General features: G+C 36.7%; 2 protein-coding genes across 2 annotated transcripts in view; one reads left to right on the top strand and one right to left on the bottom strand.

Annotated features, from left to right (window-relative positions):
• The window catches only part of immp2l (inner mitochondrial membrane peptidase subunit 2), an 89,829-nt gene that overhangs the window by 68,051 nt on the left and 3,446 nt on the right, over positions 1–18,332 (top strand). The window contains exons 4-5 of the mRNA XM_059535993.1: positions 15,511–15,576; positions 16,279–16,381. Of these exons, the coding sequence (XP_059391976.1) occupies positions 15,511–15,576; positions 16,279–16,381 (169 nt within the window). The remainder of the gene's footprint in view (positions 1–15,510; positions 15,577–16,278; positions 16,382–18,332) is intronic.
• Positions 1,290–11,416, bottom strand: lrrn3a (leucine rich repeat neuronal 3a). The gene is made up of 2 exons (XM_059536603.1): positions 11,172–11,416; positions 1,290–4,156 (listed from the first exon to the last, which is right to left on the bottom strand). The coding sequence occupies exon 2, from the start codon at positions 3,801–3,803 to the stop codon at positions 1,737–1,739; it is 2,067 nt and encodes a 688-aa protein (XP_059392586.1). The 5' UTR covers positions 3,804–4,156; positions 11,172–11,416; the 3' UTR covers positions 1,290–1,736.

The following is an 18,332-nucleotide window of genomic DNA, read 5'->3' as shown; positions in this document are numbered from 1 at the left end:
CTGAAGAACTTGCCCATTTGCTCATTTTCTCAGTTGCTGAGCACATCACTTAATTAAAAGATAATTCGTCTTCCTGTTCACACACAGTGTCATATACCTTATATTAATTGCGACATTATGTGGTTGGAAATTAATGTAGAGTGAATTGATTTTCTTGATGGGGCAAATGCTAGTCTATAGTGTCCTTGTTTTTGATGAAAGTTATGGTTGATTGAATGAGTCTCATGTTGCCCTCTTGTGATTTCAGCCTACAGGAAGCACCCTCTACCATCCTCTATCACTTCATATGGTCATTTATCCATCTTTGCCAAGGCTGTTTTCAGTTCAACTCAGAAAATCGCAATATCCAACTTGAAGACAGTTAATGATAAGCTTTGACTTTGACTTAAATAAAATTCACTGACATAGTTAAAAACTGTATTTTTAACTGAAAATTTTGTGTCAACATGATAGAAAAATACTATGACATGTCAAAACTGCCTCGTGAGGTTAGTAGTTTAGGTAGACAATAAAGCAACTGAACTGGATTGAATAAGGTAAGGTCTTCTCCTTAACCTTTGTAGTTTTTTTTACTCATGCCCTCTCGCTGTGAACCGCAGGTGTTGCTGTGTCCATAATGTCCTCCATGTCTCACCAGGCTCACTGTGAAATAGAGAGACCAGATGCCGCTCATTCCTGCTAACCTATTCGGTACCTACTGCTATAATGGCGCATAATTTAGCTGCTGTGTAGGTGACAAATGGCCCAACTCTAAAAGTCCCTGTGTTGGGTGCTAAAACCCCAGTGATATATGAGCATGCAAGTCTGATAAATCCTCCACATCATTCGTTCTGTGACGATAATTCATCACCTGTGGGAGTTTAGCGTTGGAATTCCTATTGGATTTTTAATGAAAGAGAAGATAATGTGACTAAAAGTCAATGAGTTCTGTGAATTTTTTTTCTCCCACAAACCCCACCTTCACACTGAAAAACTCCACCTCCTCATTTTCCACTATTTTCTCGTATTTCAACTTCCCAGGCACATCCAATTATTTGGCCAGCCTATATTGTTGTTTCTGTAAATATAAAAAAGTTATTTTTATCTGGAATTTAGACTGGTTTAAATACACATGGGTTTTCGCCACATTAAAAGGCTTTTTAACTCATGTATTTTCACATACACTTTGTGTAACTGTGATTTCACTTTGTTGTTTTCATCTCGAGCATCTCTTCTGTTTCTTTTACATTTATGTCTTCTCAGTTGACAGTTAAATTAATCAATTGTAAAACACTTACAATGAAAACAAGTTGTCATTTTCTTTATAAATGTATTTTATCACAAAGTGTCATACATGTGTCCTGTTATGATCTATTCTACAAAGCGTAGTCCATCATAAACTTGACATTGTTTATTTTACCAATGACACAGCACAAGTAGTGTTACAAGCCCACAATAAAAAGACTCGGCCACTGAGGCTTTGCGCTCTGTATAAATAGTCAAGCACAACCTTTCATGTGCTGTTCTTTGATCCTGCATGAAATAACGATTCTCTTCATGCTCCCTAGTGAAGTGTGACATTTAAACAATTAGTGGGTTTTTGGCAATCAATGTCAGATTAAGCAAGAAATGTCTTGGACCACAAACCACATGAGAATCCATTTCATAATTATCCAGTGGTGTGAGTCAGTATCAGATTGAGAGACATGTAAGAGACACATAGTCCTGTGTCCACTGCATCTCAAACCATTGCTCTCTCAAATGTAGTTTTTGTAGTCTGTTTCTGAATCATTGGCTTTAGCTCTTGATCCCCAGATTGGTTTAATGTGTGACGGCAATATCTCAGACTGCTGATTCCGTAATTTCCTGTAAAGGTGATCACTTCTCCGCAACATATAAATGATGAATGAACAGGCCACCGCGGACACAATCAGAAGCAGCGCAGTGATGCTGATTATCAATCCGTCATCAAAACCATCATCAGTTTTTCCAATTGAAATCTCAGCTGTACTGACATTCACACAGTTTTTCAAATGTCTATTTTGCAGTTCTGTAATTTCCACACACACCTCGTACTGCGTCTCTGGCTGCAAATGTGTGAGGTTAAACGTTTTTAAATCTGACAACACATGGGCGGTGAACTGCAAGGGGCGCTGCTGGGATGTGGTTGACCACTTAATATTCGACACAAGACTCCCCTTGGGTGGCACCCAAGAAATCCTCACTGAATGTGGCTCATTCCCTTTGACTTGGATGTGCAGGGATTCATTTGTCGGCAGTGGGTAGTACCCATTTACTACGATCGAGACGGATCTCATGTCCGCACCTATAAGATTGTTGGCCACACAGGTGTACTGCCCAGCCTCATTCTCTGTGATGCCATAAATATCAAACGATCCTTCAGGATGCAGGTGATACTTCTTGGAAACCGTCTGAGGAGAAATCTTCTCTCCTGATGGTGTGACCCAGTGGATCTCAGGTTCAGGATCAGCAAACGCCCTACAGTGCAGAGAAACAGAATCCCCAGCACCCACATTGACCTGTTCGGGAAGGCTCTCTGGAGATATTAGTGGCAGGCAGATATCCGCCATTTCACGGAAATGCACATGCTTGACAAGTCGACCTTCAAACTCTGAGGGCCCTGCGCATAAGAGGGCATCCGGTTCCATGAAGCGGACCTTGGTCTTGTTCATATTGATCCAGCGGATGACACAGTCACAGTAAATGGGGTTGGAGTGCATGCTCACCTCCTGAATGTTAGGCAAGGATTCCACCGTCACATAATGAAGGGCCCGGAGTGCATTGTTATTCAGCATCAAGGACTCGAGCCTCGGGAGTTTGGAGAATGCATTCCGGTGGATGTAGGAAAGTCGGGGGTTGTTCGTCGCTTCGATTTTGGTCAGCTCTGGTAGGCTGTGCACAGCAAAGCTGTCGATGGAAACTAACTCTGGCATGCTGTTAATGCCAAGTTCTTTCAAATGGATCATGTCCACAAAGTCACCCCTTTGGATCCTCTCTATGGGATTCTTGTTAAGGTCCAGAAACTTGAGGTTCCGCACTTGTCTGAGAGCAGCTTGAGGTACTTTTGGGAACATATTATCATAGAATGACACGCTTTCCAGCTTATCGAGTCCAACCAGGGCACTGTCAGGGATTTCAGTTAGGTTTATTCTGGTTAGCACAAGACTGCGGAGATTGATAAGGGGCTTGAAATTCATGTCCTGTATTCTGGCAATTGGATTCTCTCCTATCATCAAGATTTCTAGCTGGAAAAGGTCCCGGAACCACTCTGTTCTTATGGCCCTCAGCTGGTTTGAATTAAGATGGAGCCTCAAGAGCTTATTAAGCCCTTGGAAAGCCTCTGCACTGATCGAGGAGAGAAGGTTATGGTTTACATATAGTTCCTGTAAGTTTGGGAAGTGTGCAAGGCAGTCATCATGAAGGCTGCTTAGCCAGTTCTCCTCTAGGTGCAAAGACAGAAGTTGGGGAAGGTGACCTAGAAAGACATCACTCAGTGAGGATATGTTGTTTCGAGATAGGTCTACCTCTGTTAAGTTTACCAGATAGTCCAAAGGACTGTTAATCTTTGCAATGTTGTTGGCCTGCGATAGAAGTACTTGTGTGTCTAAGGGCAGCCTCTCCGGCAGAGACAGAAGTCCTAGATCATTACAGTCCACAGTTGGAGCCTCATTATACATGGATGAGGGAGAGAACCAGGGTCGGACTTCACATTTGCACAGCTTGAGGTACACAACCGTCAACTCAGAGGCCTGAACTGAGTTAGTCAGTGCCAGCAAACAAACTGCAAACAGCAAATCTTTCATCTTGGTCCTACTCTCTTCAGCTTGTAATTGGTCCTTATGGGGTCTGGTGTTAGAGGCGTTAAATTCACAAACACACAATCATTTGTTATGACAACAGGGTGTATTTCTGCTGATGGCAAGTCACCCAAAGCACCAAGTTCGCCTGTTGATGTCCTTGGCGGCGAGTAGCAACCTTTTAATTTACCCTGTTTTGGGTTGTCATGCAGTCTGCATATGGGAAGGTCAGCGTATCCTCAGGGGAATGGAAGCAGGGAAAGTGGAAATTTGCAGGGTGAGCTCAGGTTCCTGTGGGGGACGGACCACTTGTCTGCCATCGTTATTATGTTCAATCAGTCACACTCGTCACTTCCCATCTGTAGAAAATAAGAGACAGGAGAGAGAGGAAATTAATACGGTGACACATTAGCTTCAAAAAGAGCCATCCTGGCATTTAGGAGCATGATGATATATTTAGACCATACGAGTGAAGGTATTATAGTTTTTTCGTGCCATCAAATAATACATTATTGCTGATTTGACCTCATATGTCTACCCTTACCACATCTATCATGTGACCACTGGGACTTGTCTCACTGATGTCAAGGAGGTTCTATGTGCAGAAGGGCAGGTGTTAAGAAAATCTGCGCATATCACAACCATTCTGTTTAGTGTATGACTGGTTTGTAAGAAAAAGAGCATTAGTATGCAGTGGCGTCTTACTATTATGTTAGATAATGAGCTTTATTTGGCGCCTGACTGGCCAGACACTTAAATCTGTTGTAACATGCTTTCATTTCTACACTATGATGTGCTGTGTATATAATAACTAACTTTAACCTCATTTATATGAAAGCCAATTTAACAACTGATTCCTGTCATAAACAGCGCATTTAATTTGTGGTTTGCATTTCTTTCAAATTTGTTATTCAAGGGCATTGCTAACATTGGTTTTTATTGTCTCATAAATAGACATTAAAGCCAACTGAATGCACAGAGGAGCAATTATTTTGCAATGAAGTGCTATCCCAAAGGGCTCAGTGATAACCACTGCATTTTGTCTTTCAGTGGCAGCTGCCATTGGGCACAGTAAGTTAATTAAGATGTTTTAAAATTTGCCTGTGAACTCAGACTCTGTGCTTTGTACCTATTGTATGGTTGACTAAAACTATATTTGAATGCATTACACAGTGAGCAACCCAGTAAGTTCCTTTTTAACCTTTTATATAGTGACGAAAATCTGATGTGGTCTGTTTTTCAACACAGCATTCAATATAAATCAGTTTTTAATTAAATTGACAGGGTGTCTTTACTCTAACTCTGTCTTGGACAGATTGTTAATTCGGGGGCAAAATGGATTGCTGAGCACTGTGAGGTTTGTGATAAGGTTTTTGTTCATTGATATTGATTGACAGCCCTTATATATATATAAAAATGTGGGTACTTACACAGAAAATCTCAGTGTATTTTGCTAGATCTTACTCCATATGTTGAAACTAGGACTGGCTTGCAACCTTGAGGACAGAAAGCACAAAGCCGCTTGCCTGTGCTAGATGAAGCTGTCAGTATCACTACAGGAGCAGGTTTGCAAAAGAACTCCTGTGTGCTTATGTTAGTCCGACTATGGCAGCGAGTCAACACAAGCAGGTGGGAGCATTTTTTTCTCTCCTTTATCCTTGCATAGCCATCTGTTTGGTCCTGTAGTCTGCTTTTTTGCCAGGATTGTGCAAAGATCACTATTCATCCCAACGACCGTACAAATTATGAGGTTGTTAACTTATTTCAGAAGCGGCTTACTGTCTGATGTATGAGAATTAAGGGGTGTGTTGCCATGTTGAGGAGAGAATAACTAAAAGCAGTGGCTTTTCAATAAGCAATTAGTTGAAAAATAGCAAAAACATCACTGTTTTTATGTTACATATTATGTGCACAGTTTTACAGGCAAGCAAGATAACCAGATTTGCTCTCCTATATTCATCTCTTATATTTATATACAATATAGACAGTGTTAGAAAGTCTAATTTGTTTTAATGAATCAGTTCATAAAATAACTGATAAAAAAGACAAATTGATTCTGCATAGATGTCACTTTTTTGTAGATATTGAAGTTTATATATCAATATCTAAAATCAAAAATAAATAAATAGATTTATAAAATAAATACAATTAAATATGTCTATTAAATAAATTCTTAAAATGTATATTCTTAAAATAAAACATATATTTCTTAATTACATTTATTAAATATATTTCTAAATATAAATTTCAAATAAATACGATCCAAAATATTTCTTAATTTCGAATTGATGGAATTTTGATATATTAGTTTCTGTGTGTGTGTGTGTATACAATTATTATAAATGATTATATATAAATAATTAAAATATCTTGTATTAGTTTCATCCACTGCTTGATTCTTTAATGTCTTCACTTTGACTTTAACTGCAGATTTGTCCCATAATTTAAATCAGCTTCAAAAGCTGTTTTTCTGATTTATTTAACAGATAATAAACTGTCATTTTCTGCAGAGAACATACTCTTTGTTGCTATGACAAGCACAACGTGGATGCACTGAGCTGAACACTAGTGTGAACAAGTATTGATACACACACACACACAAGGACACACATCTCGCTTGCTTTCACATTTCAATCTATTTTCTGTTAAGAGCTTTGCGCCAAAGATGCCCACACATACTAATTTGATTTGTTCATGTATGTGTCCTTAAATAAGAGAGCCCTCAGCTGCGGTTCATGAGTGTTTTGCTCACTTCATTATGTGAAACAGTGGTTTGAAATAGTAGAGAATGCTTCTATAGCTGAATGCAGGAAAGAGTCAAAGAGGCAGACTCTTTCTGCTCAGTTCACTGGCATCATGAGTTGACACATGCAGACAGATGCACAGTATCTGGAGAGATGTATCCAGATGTATAATGTAACTTAATCACTATTATGAGATCAGTGATTAATAGTGGTTTATACAACAGTTATCGCTGCTCGTCTAATGTGATTGGACATGTGGTGTTCCATTGGGATGTTTCAGTGAGAGGTTCAGTTTGCTTGTCAGACCTTATGTGCAGTCTTGATTTTTGAAACTTGTTTTTGAAAGTCAGAATGTCTTAATCAAAAGTATTATGAATGTTGACATTGTATTAGTTTGACAGCCTACTTTGTATTCTTTTTTCTTTTTCTACCCACAATTATAATTCTGAAAGATACTTAAAGATGATCTTGAAAGTAACCTAAAATTGTGGCTTTCAGTAATGATTTTGATTTCAACTAATGATGTCTTTAGAAAGGCAAAATAATATGTAATAATATCAAATTTTAAGATTTTTGTTACAAAATTTTTTTTTATTAGATTTATTATATTTATATTAGATTAATTTAATGCATTGTTTTTGTTTGTTTTTTTTACTTTTTTTCTGCACATTTTCAGACACTGCAAATTTTCAACAGACATTTTCAAATTCCTGCATTACTCAGCTTATATTGAACTATAGTTTCAAAATTAACAGATATTTAGTACACTCTTGCTCATGTGATTCGACAATTCTGCATTGTTATTTCAGATTTATTTACTGTCTATACTATCATAGTGCTTATTAATATTTTTTAATTGGTTTAGTTTTCTCATTTCAGTTTGTTTTAGAAATTTGGTTGTGTGCTTCTGTCATTTCTGTCTGTTTATATATATATATATATATATATATATATATATATATATATATATATATATATAACTTTTTTATCTCAATTAGTAGCCAAGATAACATTTCTAATGGTCTTTCAAGTTTAAGTTTGTAATTTCATATTTTTGTTTAATTTTATTTCAGCTTTACTTTAATTAATGAATTCCTATTAGTAACAACACTGGATTTATATATATATATATATATATATATATATATATATATATATATATATTATAATTACCGTATAAAAAATCTGTTCTAAAAGAAGTCAAAGCTGGATGTAATGTTAGAATTCCCACAGTAAACTTTCCAAAATGTGGTGGTATGTGGTGATTGGCTAAGGGATGTGTCAAAGATGTTGTTTGCATTTAGCACCGAGATGCTTTTTCTAAGGAAGTTTTCAGTAAAAAATAGTAGTGTGTTTTGTCTGAACAGGACCAACAGCAGTTCCTCTGTCTATTTGCATTAATCACAACTTTTTGTTGACAACCGTTCCTTTCCTAGAGTCAAGACAAGAGTCCAACCACTTTACCTGAAATATTTATGGTTTGCCTCCTTTAAAGAAAGTACTCATGAAACTAACACACACTCTCTCTTTTCCATCCACTCGTGTAATGCTACAGACACCACATAAAGTGGCCCTGCTGCACTATGTTTTTTTCACAAGGTAGAAATCTCGCCGTACTTCGGCAGTGGGCCAGCATGTGTTTGGGGACATCATGAATCGAAGGTGACACGTTGTCACATGATGGCGTAACACTGTCTGTGAAACGCCTTCCCCTCTGGTTTTCATTTAGGGAAAGGAGTGGATCTGAGGGGGCTACTCAGGTTTCTTTTCATACTGTGCAGTGACTGAAAGTAAGAGTGAAAAAAATGTGCAGCGGGCAGAATACTTAAAACCCAGCAGAAGCAGACTCTTGTGACAGGGAAGTTAATAGATTAAACGTTTAGCTCTTGACCATGTGGGTCCAACTACGTGGTTTCAGGTCCACTTCTAGTTTGGCTTCAATAGCAGATATATAGCTGTCGGCATCGTTCAGCTGTTTTTCATTTCGCCTTCTGCTTTGGTTTTAATTCATTTACAGCTTCTGAAATGTTCTTTTGCTTTCAGTACCTGGTACCTCTATTTGGAAAATAGAGTTTTTTTAGTCTGTTCTGTATTCAACTCAGTTCTATGGTATAATCTGTACTGTTCTATTTTCTGTTGTGATCTATTTTGTTCTGCTGTGTTCAATTATACTCTGTTCTCCTCTATTTTCTACTATATTCTATTCAGTTCTATATATTCTATTCTACTATATTCTAAGTCATTGTTTTCAAAATATTCAATTCTACTCTATTCTACTCTGTTTCATTATGCATTATTCTATTTTGTTCTTTTCTGGTGTATTTTATTTTAATCTCTTCCATTGTATTTACATTTTCTCAGTTCTATTGTATTCAATTGTTTTGTTTTGCCTTTCTCCATTTTATGCTGTTCTGTTTTTCTATTGCATTTTGTTCTACTCAATCCTATTATGTTTTTCTGTTCTGTTCTTCTTGTCAAATTCTGTTTAATTATTATTCAATTCTATTGAGTTTTCTATTTTTGAGTTTATTTGCTAATGTGGTCTTTTATTTTCTCCTCTGTTTTTATTTATTCAATTTTTTCCTGTTCTGCAGTATTGAATTGTTGTTCTGTTTTGTTCTATTCTCTCCCATCCTGCTCCGTTTCTCTTTTCTGCTCTTTTATACTTTGGTCTATTGTGTTCTGTTGTCTAATTTTATTTTATTTTGATAATTCAGTTCTATTGTGTTTTCTACTATGGATGTGTTTTTCTATTCTATTTTACTATATTCTCTTCTATTCAGTTCTAATTTATGTTCTATTTTACCCTATTATACTCCATTTTGCTTTTAATATCACAATTCTATTCTACCCTTTTGTTGTTTTTAACTTTATTCAGTTTTCCCTAGTGTGTTAGATTTGTTCTTCTGTTTGTTCGTCTCTGTTATATTGTATTCAGTTCTGCTCGATTTTTTTCTCTTGCTTTTTATTCTGTTACATTCTGTTTATTCCATTATGTTGTTTTGTTTATTCTATTCTGTTCTGTTCTATTCTATTCTTTGATTCTCTTCTGTTCACAAACTGTACAAGATACTCATGTAGTCAAGCTCATGAAGTAAACTTGGTTGTGTTTTCCCCCGTGTGCTGTAATATATCAGCATTGTTTCCTATCACACTACATGGTGACACTTCAAACGCCTGCTGTGAAGTATAATTAGCTAAGATATTACGCTGACACGGGCACCGTCAGAGAGTGTGTGTGTGTGTGTGTGTGTTATACAGTCCTACAGCTCTCACCTGCTCCGCACTGCTGGCGAACACACCGCACGACAGCAATTAATTACGCTTCAGCACTGCTGACAGAATCCCTATAGATATATCAGCTATTTCTGTCGCATATTCTTCAGCCCTGTCTCAAGACATGTTAGCATTTTTTTCTTCTATTGTCTCTATTGATTTCTCTCTCATCTCTACACTCCCATCTACACCTTGTTCATACACATGAGGCAGGAGCAAATACCATAAATCAGTGGTGCTTAGACCAAATACATGTCCCTTTTTGGTTCCTACTTTTTTATAATCCATTAACCTATTGCATTTTGATTCCAAACCAAAAACACAAACTTTGTAACCACATACCATCAGAGAAGCCAACTTCTCTGATGGTACCATACTACTGTACTAGCTACTATACAATCCCTAAGTGTCCAATTCCAGAGCCACATGAACTATGCTGAGTAAACTCAAGCCGGTTTGTTTTATATTGCCGCATCACAACCTCTTTTACCATCTGACATTGGAAGCAAACATAACCTGTATTTAGTTTGTAGATCGCATGTTTTTTGGATTTTAGGCTGAAGAATAACATGGGTCTTCTTTAAAGCAGAGCCGACGTCTGTCAAAGTGAGGTGCTGTATGAGCTGTGGCGTAAAATAATTTTGTCATATTTCACTGTAGCACTTGAAAGCATCTGTGACAGTCACTAATTTTACACGCAGTGATAAAGCAAGATTTATAAGACCATTTTTTGACCATCAGGGTTGATTGTGCATGAACAAAGCTAATTGTCCAGAAATAATGCTAAACCTTTGTTTTAATGCTATGATAATGTGTGGGTAACATCCAGCTGAGTAGGTGCAAGAATAATAGCCTACAGTTAGGCCAGAAGTAGCTGTTTAAATTCTCAATTTTGATAATGCAACATTCATTGTGCAAGTTCATTAATAACTTTTACTAAGCTTTATTTTTAAGAATGATAATGCTCTCAAACTGGTGACAGAATAAACATATACCTTACGTATTACCCTCACTACAATCTCTAAAATCCCTTGCAGTAACTTAAGGAGCCATAAATCAATAATTTCCTCTTGATCTATCACATTATTGGATTCACAGTTATTTCTCCCCATGATACCTGTAGAGTCTCTGCGTTAGATTACGACATTTTGTACGTAAATGCGCAGAACTTTCTGATCAAAAACATGGGTATTATTCAAACTGAAGATAAAAATACATATTTAGGAGTGTTTCTAAAATTAATTGAGCGCATATATTACATTTGGCTTTAAGTCCCTTGCACTGGCACGCTATTAAAATCCCCCATCACACAGGATGCTCATGAGTCATGAGAGCATGAGAGAGCTGCGCTTACCAGAGAGAATGAGATTCCTTGTTTGAAGCGCATAATATATTCCTTTCCTCTTAACCGCGGGATCGAGCTCCAGACTTGCGGGGTTGTTATAGAGATCTAGATCCAAATGAATTATAGCTTTATTTGAGCGTGTGAGAGATGTGGAGTCTCTCTCCATAAGGTTGTATTGGATAAGATGCTGAGCGCTCCGCAGACTGAGGACCAGAGAAGCGCGTATCCATCCAGCTGTCTGTGATACTCCCTCCCCACAGTCTCCCCAGGGACAGGCAAATTCTGCCTGTCGTTTGCTGCAAGCTAATTGGTCGAGCAGACCTGTCAGTCAAGTGAGGGCTCCCTCATTAACTGGGAAGGGGACGGGGCTATTACATCGCCTTGCTTTTTACCGTCTCTCTCTTCCCTCTGCATTTTCATACTCCCACTTTCTCTCTATCTTTGCCTCGTCAACTTGATCTCTATTTGTAGTTTTCTGCGCTCTGCCCGTGAGGCTACGACTCTGATAAAGATACGTTACTTGAATATTCAAATGCTGGCGACTAGATCAGTGCATTTCATGTGGTTTTGCTTAGATTTTACTTTTAACATTAATTGGTTCAGCATCACAAAAGTAAACACTGAAATGTATTAATGTAGACAATACACCGCCAGTAGTAGCCTACTGTTCAAAACTTTGAGGTCGGAAAGTATTTAAAGATCTTATAATATATAAGAATATTATTAAAAAGTGTTTTAAAAGTGTAAACATTGTTAAAAAAATTTATAGTAATAAACAACCTGCAGTTTAATGTTTGCATTTCTTTCCCTTACTCTACCGAAAATGAACCGAACCGTGACTTTAAAACCGAGGTACGTATCGAACCGTGATTTTTGCGTACCGTTTCACACCTAATATATATATATATATATATATATATATGCATACATACAGGTGCATCTAAAAAAAAGTGAATATCGTGAAAAAGTTTTTGATGATTAGAGTTTACAGCTCATGAAATTCAAAAATCCAGTATGTCAAAATATTAGATTCTTTTCATTTGGGTTTCATTAAATGACCATCCCTATAGTATAACTTTAGGGTATTTCTTGTTCTTTGAAACCACAATAATGGGGAAGACTACTGACTTGGAAATGGTCCAGAAGACAATTACTGACACCCTCCACATAGAGGTTAAGTCACAGAAGGTCATTACTGAAAGGGCTGGCTGTTCACAGAGTGCTGTATCAAAGTATATTAAATGCAAAGTTGACTGGAAGGAAGAAATTGGGTAGGAAAAGGTGCACAAGCAACAGGTATCACCGCAAGCTTGAATATACTGTCAAGCAAAGCCAATTCAAACACTTGGGAGAGCTTCACAAGGAGTAGACTGAAGCTGGAGTCAGTGCATCAAGAGTCACCACACTCAGAGGTCTTCAGGAAAAGGGCTACCAAGCCACTCCTGAAACAGAAACAACATCTGAAGCATCTTACCTGGGCAAAGGAGAAAAAGAACTGGACTGTTGCTCAGTGGTCCAAAGTCCACTTTTCAGATAAAAGTCAGTTTTGCATTCCAAATGGAAATCGAGGTCTGGAGTCATGAGGAAGACTGGAGAGGCACAGAATCCAAGCTGCTTGAAGTCCAGTGTGAAGTTTCCGAAATCAGTGATGATTTGAGGTGCTGTGATGTCTGCTGGTGTTGGTCCATTGTATTTCATCAAGTCCAAAGTCAATGCAGCTGTCTACCAGGAGATTTTGGAGCACTCTATGCTTCCATCTGCTGACAAGCTTTATGAAGATGCTGATTTCCTTTTCCAGCAGGACTTAGCACCTGCCCACAGTGACACCTCACCTGACCTGAACTCCATATGGAATCTTTGGGATATTTTCAAGAGAAAGATGAGAAACAGTCGATCCAACAATATAGACGAGCTGAAGGCTCAATAGTGCCTCAGCAGTGCCACAGGCTGATCGCTTCCATCACACCTCACTGATGCTGGAGTTTGTGCTTAAGGAGCCCTGACCAAGTACTGAGGGCATAAATGAACATATTTTAAAGAACTTGAGCTTCTCTGTTTTGCAAATCCTTTTTTTGATTGATCTTAGGAAATATTCTAATATTTTGAGGTACTAGATTTTGGCATTAATAAACTGTAAGCTCTAATCATCAAAATTAAAACAAAAAAACTTTTGAAATATTTTACTTTACACGTAATGAATCTAGAATATATGAAAGTTTCACTTTTTGAAAAAAAAAAAAAAAGAATTTTAAATGTATTTTAAACATTAATTGAGTCATTTATACCCAGTTCTGCATAATGAGAGCTTTTCTCATTTTTTGCTAAATTTTCCAGTTTGGCCTACAGTTTTTGTGAGATATAATCGATATTGGTAGTGTTTAGATAAGTCTTTCTTTAGACACACTTAACCAGGCTCTTGCATTTACTGCTAAATTCTTCTTGACAAATCAGAATATATTCTCTCAGCATGCCGTATGTAACACTTGAGATAAACTCCAACAACATTCAGGGCTGCAGAAGTAATGAAAATCACAAATCAGGCTGAGCGTCGGAGCTGTTGCAGAAGAGGTGTGTGTGTGTATGACGGATGGAGGCTGCGCTAGAGCTGTTTGAAGATTTAACACTGCATAGGTTCTGACAGGAAGCTTGAAGTAAAGCGTTTACTGAATTTTATTTTCTTTAATCTGAAATTAGATTTTAAATAAATGAATTTTAAAACAAGTTGCGTCATGAGTGGTCTCAGACTTTTGGAACCTCATTATACTGTTAATAAAAACTAGAGTAAATACATATAAAATGTATCTGTATAAAAGATAACACAAAATGCCCTACCAATGTCTTGTGAGATATTCTAAAGGAACAGTTTTGTTCTTAGGTGTCTAGATTTTCAAGACATGGTGTTCAGGCTGTCACAAAGAAAGTAGGCAATTTCTGACCAAAGTGCTTGCTCAGCATTTAAGAGGCGTTTGGCACCAAAGTACACACTTCAACCGTGAGACGTCATCTTATAAGAGGCCTTACAGGGTGTGTTGCAGCTGAGAAAGCGCTCTTGCAGAAAGGCAACAAGCAAAAAAGATTACTGTACATGAAATTCCATAAAGCATTTAGTGACAGCCAGCGGCAGAAAGTTTCTAAAACGTGGATGGGATGAGAAGTTTGCAGTCTCCTGGAAGACAAGGTTGCGGCTCGTTCACAAACAGGGTCATTGTGGGTAATGATTTGGGGTATCAGGTCAAAACTGATGGAACAAATACATCACTACACATGTAAACCTGACCTCAAAATAAAAGCTATGTGGGATCAGCCTGGAAATATTAGGGAACTTGGGATTGCCAGGCCTGAAAAAAAGTCATGGAAAAAAAATTAACTTTTAAGGAGTCATGAAAAAGGAATTGTAATAAATTGAGCTTTGTGCCGTTTATCATGAATATTATCTTTGAAAACTAGCATTATGTGTATATAGAGCAATAATTTGAACGGTGTTATTTTCATATTATTTATATCTTATATTATTTATTCATATTTCAAATTAGTTTTTAGTTTTTATATTTCCATTTTAATTATTTTAGTATGTACTTTCACCATTTTTCCATTTCTGTGTATAATTATATTTCACTTTATTTTTATTTCAGTTTCAGTATTTTTATTATCTTAAATAGTTATATTTATTAACTGTTTTCAGTTAGTTGCCAAGGCAATATTTCTTCTAAATTGTCTGTTTCTTCATCTAATATTTGTTTTATTTTATTTGAGCTTTATTTCAATTAAGAAAAACAATTTTACTTCTCCATCAGAAACAGGTTTTTAAATATCTTTATTCAGTGACTTTATAGGTCATAAAAATTGATGCATATTTGTTTTCGGAAATATTATAAAGTTCAAAAAAGAAAATAAATCAAGATATAAAAGTCAAACTATGCGATATAAAATTGCAATTACAGAACATACATTTGCTAGATATAAAGTCACATTGAAAATATGAGTTGCAATTTTTTTTCCCGACAGAAACTCATCTGTAAAAGAATTCATAGACTAGTAAATATATAACAGTATTTTCCTTTTCCTACATCTAAAACTTTAGGCATTGTCCCAAATGAGTACACTAAGTGAATCAAGTGAAATATGATCTAATAATATTGCGCCCTTAAAATCAAGAGTTTTGACTTTTCATCGAGTCTTTTCTTGACTTACTCCAGCAGATAAAACCCATCTGGTCTCTGAAAACTGTCCCTAATGCCCCGTAATCCACTGAGCTCGGCAGCATCCTCAAATAAACCAGGAACAGTTCTGTCATCAGTATGCAAATGTTGAAGTCATACCATCTCATATCTGCTCACTCCTCCTGCAGGAGCCCGAAGGACCCTCAGCAGAAGATCATCAAACGGGTCATTGGGATCGAGGGGGACTTCATCAAGTAAGTTTGTCCCAAATTAAGATGGCATCATGATTGATTCTAGAGTTCTAATGGCAGAACATGTTTTGTAGCCTGAAAAGTGTTTACTCAGACTAACAGGCCTTTGTAGCACCGCTAGAAGGATCTGTTTGAGCTTATTAAATGTGCCAATTCAGGCTCGGTCCTCTCTAAATGCTTGTATCGCACAAATGCACCATTTAGCCATAAGTGTCATTAAACATTAATGTCTCATCACACCATTCACGGCCAAAAGCATTACATCTCAAGGTGATCTTGGGATTCAGTTGAGGAAATCCCAGGCCTGATGACTTCTCGAGTTTGATTTCGAGAGGATTCATGTGAAAAGGAAGTTAATTTTCTTCTGTGATGGCTGATGAAGAAAAACTGCTATTAAAAATCGGAAATTTCCTTCACGCTCTCGCTCTAAAGCTCTCACAGCACCGCCTGCGATGGATATGAGCTATTGCTGTGTCAGAAAGTCATCTCAAATGTAAAACAAAGACTGCAGCAGCTGTGCGAACATTAATTATTGATCTTAGATTTAGAGAGTGGGGCAAGAGCCAAATGCAGGATTGGTGAATACACGTGGCTGGTCAACTGTAACATAAACAGCGAGAAATGAAAAATAGCCTGATGTTTTCCTGCATTAAAAGCAGCCAGAATCCATTACTGTTTTAATGCATACTTTTTTTCTATTATCAGAACACTGGGGTATAAAAACCGTTATGTAAGAGTTCCAGATGGACATCTGTGGATTGAGGGCGACCATCACGGACACAGTTTCGACAGCAACACATTTGGACCGGTAAATCAATTAATTGGTGTTTACTAAAGACCAAATCTCATAGGCATAGACTGACACACATTAAGACTTAGAAGGACATTACAAACACTTTAGCAACACCATAGCAACAACCAACAGCACCCTAGAATCATTTCGGCATGTTTTGCATCACTCATATTCTCCTCAATATTTTTTTTAGAAAATGTATTCCAAAACATTGGATGATTTGATTTTGTAGGTTTTGCTTCTTCTTTTTTTGTTGTTGTTTTTAGTTTTTTTTTTTTTCAATTGTTTTTAAATTTAGTATTTTACTTAACTGATATTATTAAGGATTTTTATAAATTGAAATGAAAAAAAGACTGTAAAAAGAAAAAAAGATTCAACTATTACTACTTTTATATGTATAGTTTTTTATGCATGTCACAACAGCATTAAGACTTTCAAAATAACATTAAAGTTTAAAAATGTAATAAATGTAATTAATGTGTTTATACACATACCAATAAAATAAAAGTATGTTTTTTTTATTTTATTTATTTATTTATTTTTTATAGTTTTTCAGCAAGGATGCAAAAAATAAACAAAAGTGTTGATAAAGACATTGATCATGTTACAAAGGATTTATCTTTTTCTTTTCTTTTTTTATTAAACAAAGAATCCTGAAAAGAAAAGGCAACTGTTTCCACAAAAATATTGAGCAGGATTATGTGATACTGAAGACTGGAGTAGTGGCTGCTGAAAATGTATTCAAATAGAAAATAGATGTTTTAAATTAGAATAATATTTCACAATTGTACTGATTTTTGATGTTTTCAATTAAATAAATGCAGCTTTAATTAGCTTTTTTCAAACAAATGAAAAATATCACCGTCCCCAAACTTTTGAATGGTAGTGAAAATGACATACATTAAAAAATAATACAAACCTGATTCCAAAAAAAGGAATGGAATAATTTACAAATCTCAAACTTATATTTTATTCACAATAGAATATAGATAACATATCAAATGTTGCTAGGGGGATATTTTGAAATATCATGCCAAATATTGGCTCATTTTGGATTTCATGAGAGCTACACATTCCAAAAAAAGTTGGGACGGGTAGCAATAAGAGGCCGGAAAAGTTTAATGTACATATAAGGAACAGCTGGAGAACCAATTTGCAACTTATTAGGTCAATTGGCAACATGATTGGGTATAAAAAGAGCCTCTCAGTGTGGCAGTGTCTCTCAGAAGTCAAGATGGGCAGAGGATCACCAATTGCATTGGATGCTGCGGCGAAAAATAGTGGAGCAATATCAGAAAGGAGTTTCTCAGAGAATAATTGCAAAGAGTTTAAAGTTATCATCATCTACAGAGCATAATATCATCCAAAGATTCAGAGAATCTGGAACAATATCTGTGCGTAAGGGTCAAGGCCGGAAAACCATGGATGCCCGTGATCTTCAGGCCCTTAGACGTCACTGCATCACAAACAGGAATGTTACTGTAATAGAAATCACAACATGGGCTCAGGAATACTTCCAGAAAACATTGTCGGTGAACAAAAAAAATCCGTGCCAATCGCCGCTGCCGGCTAAAACTCTATAGGTCAAAAAAGAAGCCATATCTAAACATGATCCAGAAGCGCAGGTGTTTTCTCTGGGCCAAGGCTCATTTAAAATGGACTGTGGCAAAGTGGAAAACTGTTCTGTGGTCAGACGAATCGAAATTTGAAGTTTGTAAAACTGGTACGCCATGTCATCCAGACTAAAGAGGACAAGGACAACACAAGTTGTTATCAGTGCTCAGTTCATGTTCAGTTGCATGAGTGCATGTGGCATGGGCAGCTTACACATCTGGAAAGGCACCATCAATGCTGAAAGTTATATCCAAGTTCTAGAACAACATCTGCTCCCATCCAGATGTCGTCTCTTTCAGGGAAGACCTTGCATTTTCCAACATGACAATGCCAGACCACATACTGCATCAAT

This window comes from Carassius carassius, chromosome 43, assembly GCF_963082965.1.
Source record: "Carassius carassius chromosome 43, fCarCar2.1, whole genome shotgun sequence".
NCBI classification, from domain to species: Eukaryota; Metazoa; Chordata; class Actinopteri; order Cypriniformes; family Cyprinidae; genus Carassius; species Carassius carassius.
The sequence above is the reverse complement of the archived record's forward strand: the minus strand, read 5'-3'. Positions and strand labels throughout refer to the sequence as shown.

Excerpts from the sequence above, each read along its gene's own strand:
- lrrn3a (XM_059536603.1), bottom strand. The coding sequence starts at position 3,803 with ATGAAAGATTTGCTGTTTGCAGTTTGTTTGCTGGCACTGACTAACTCA.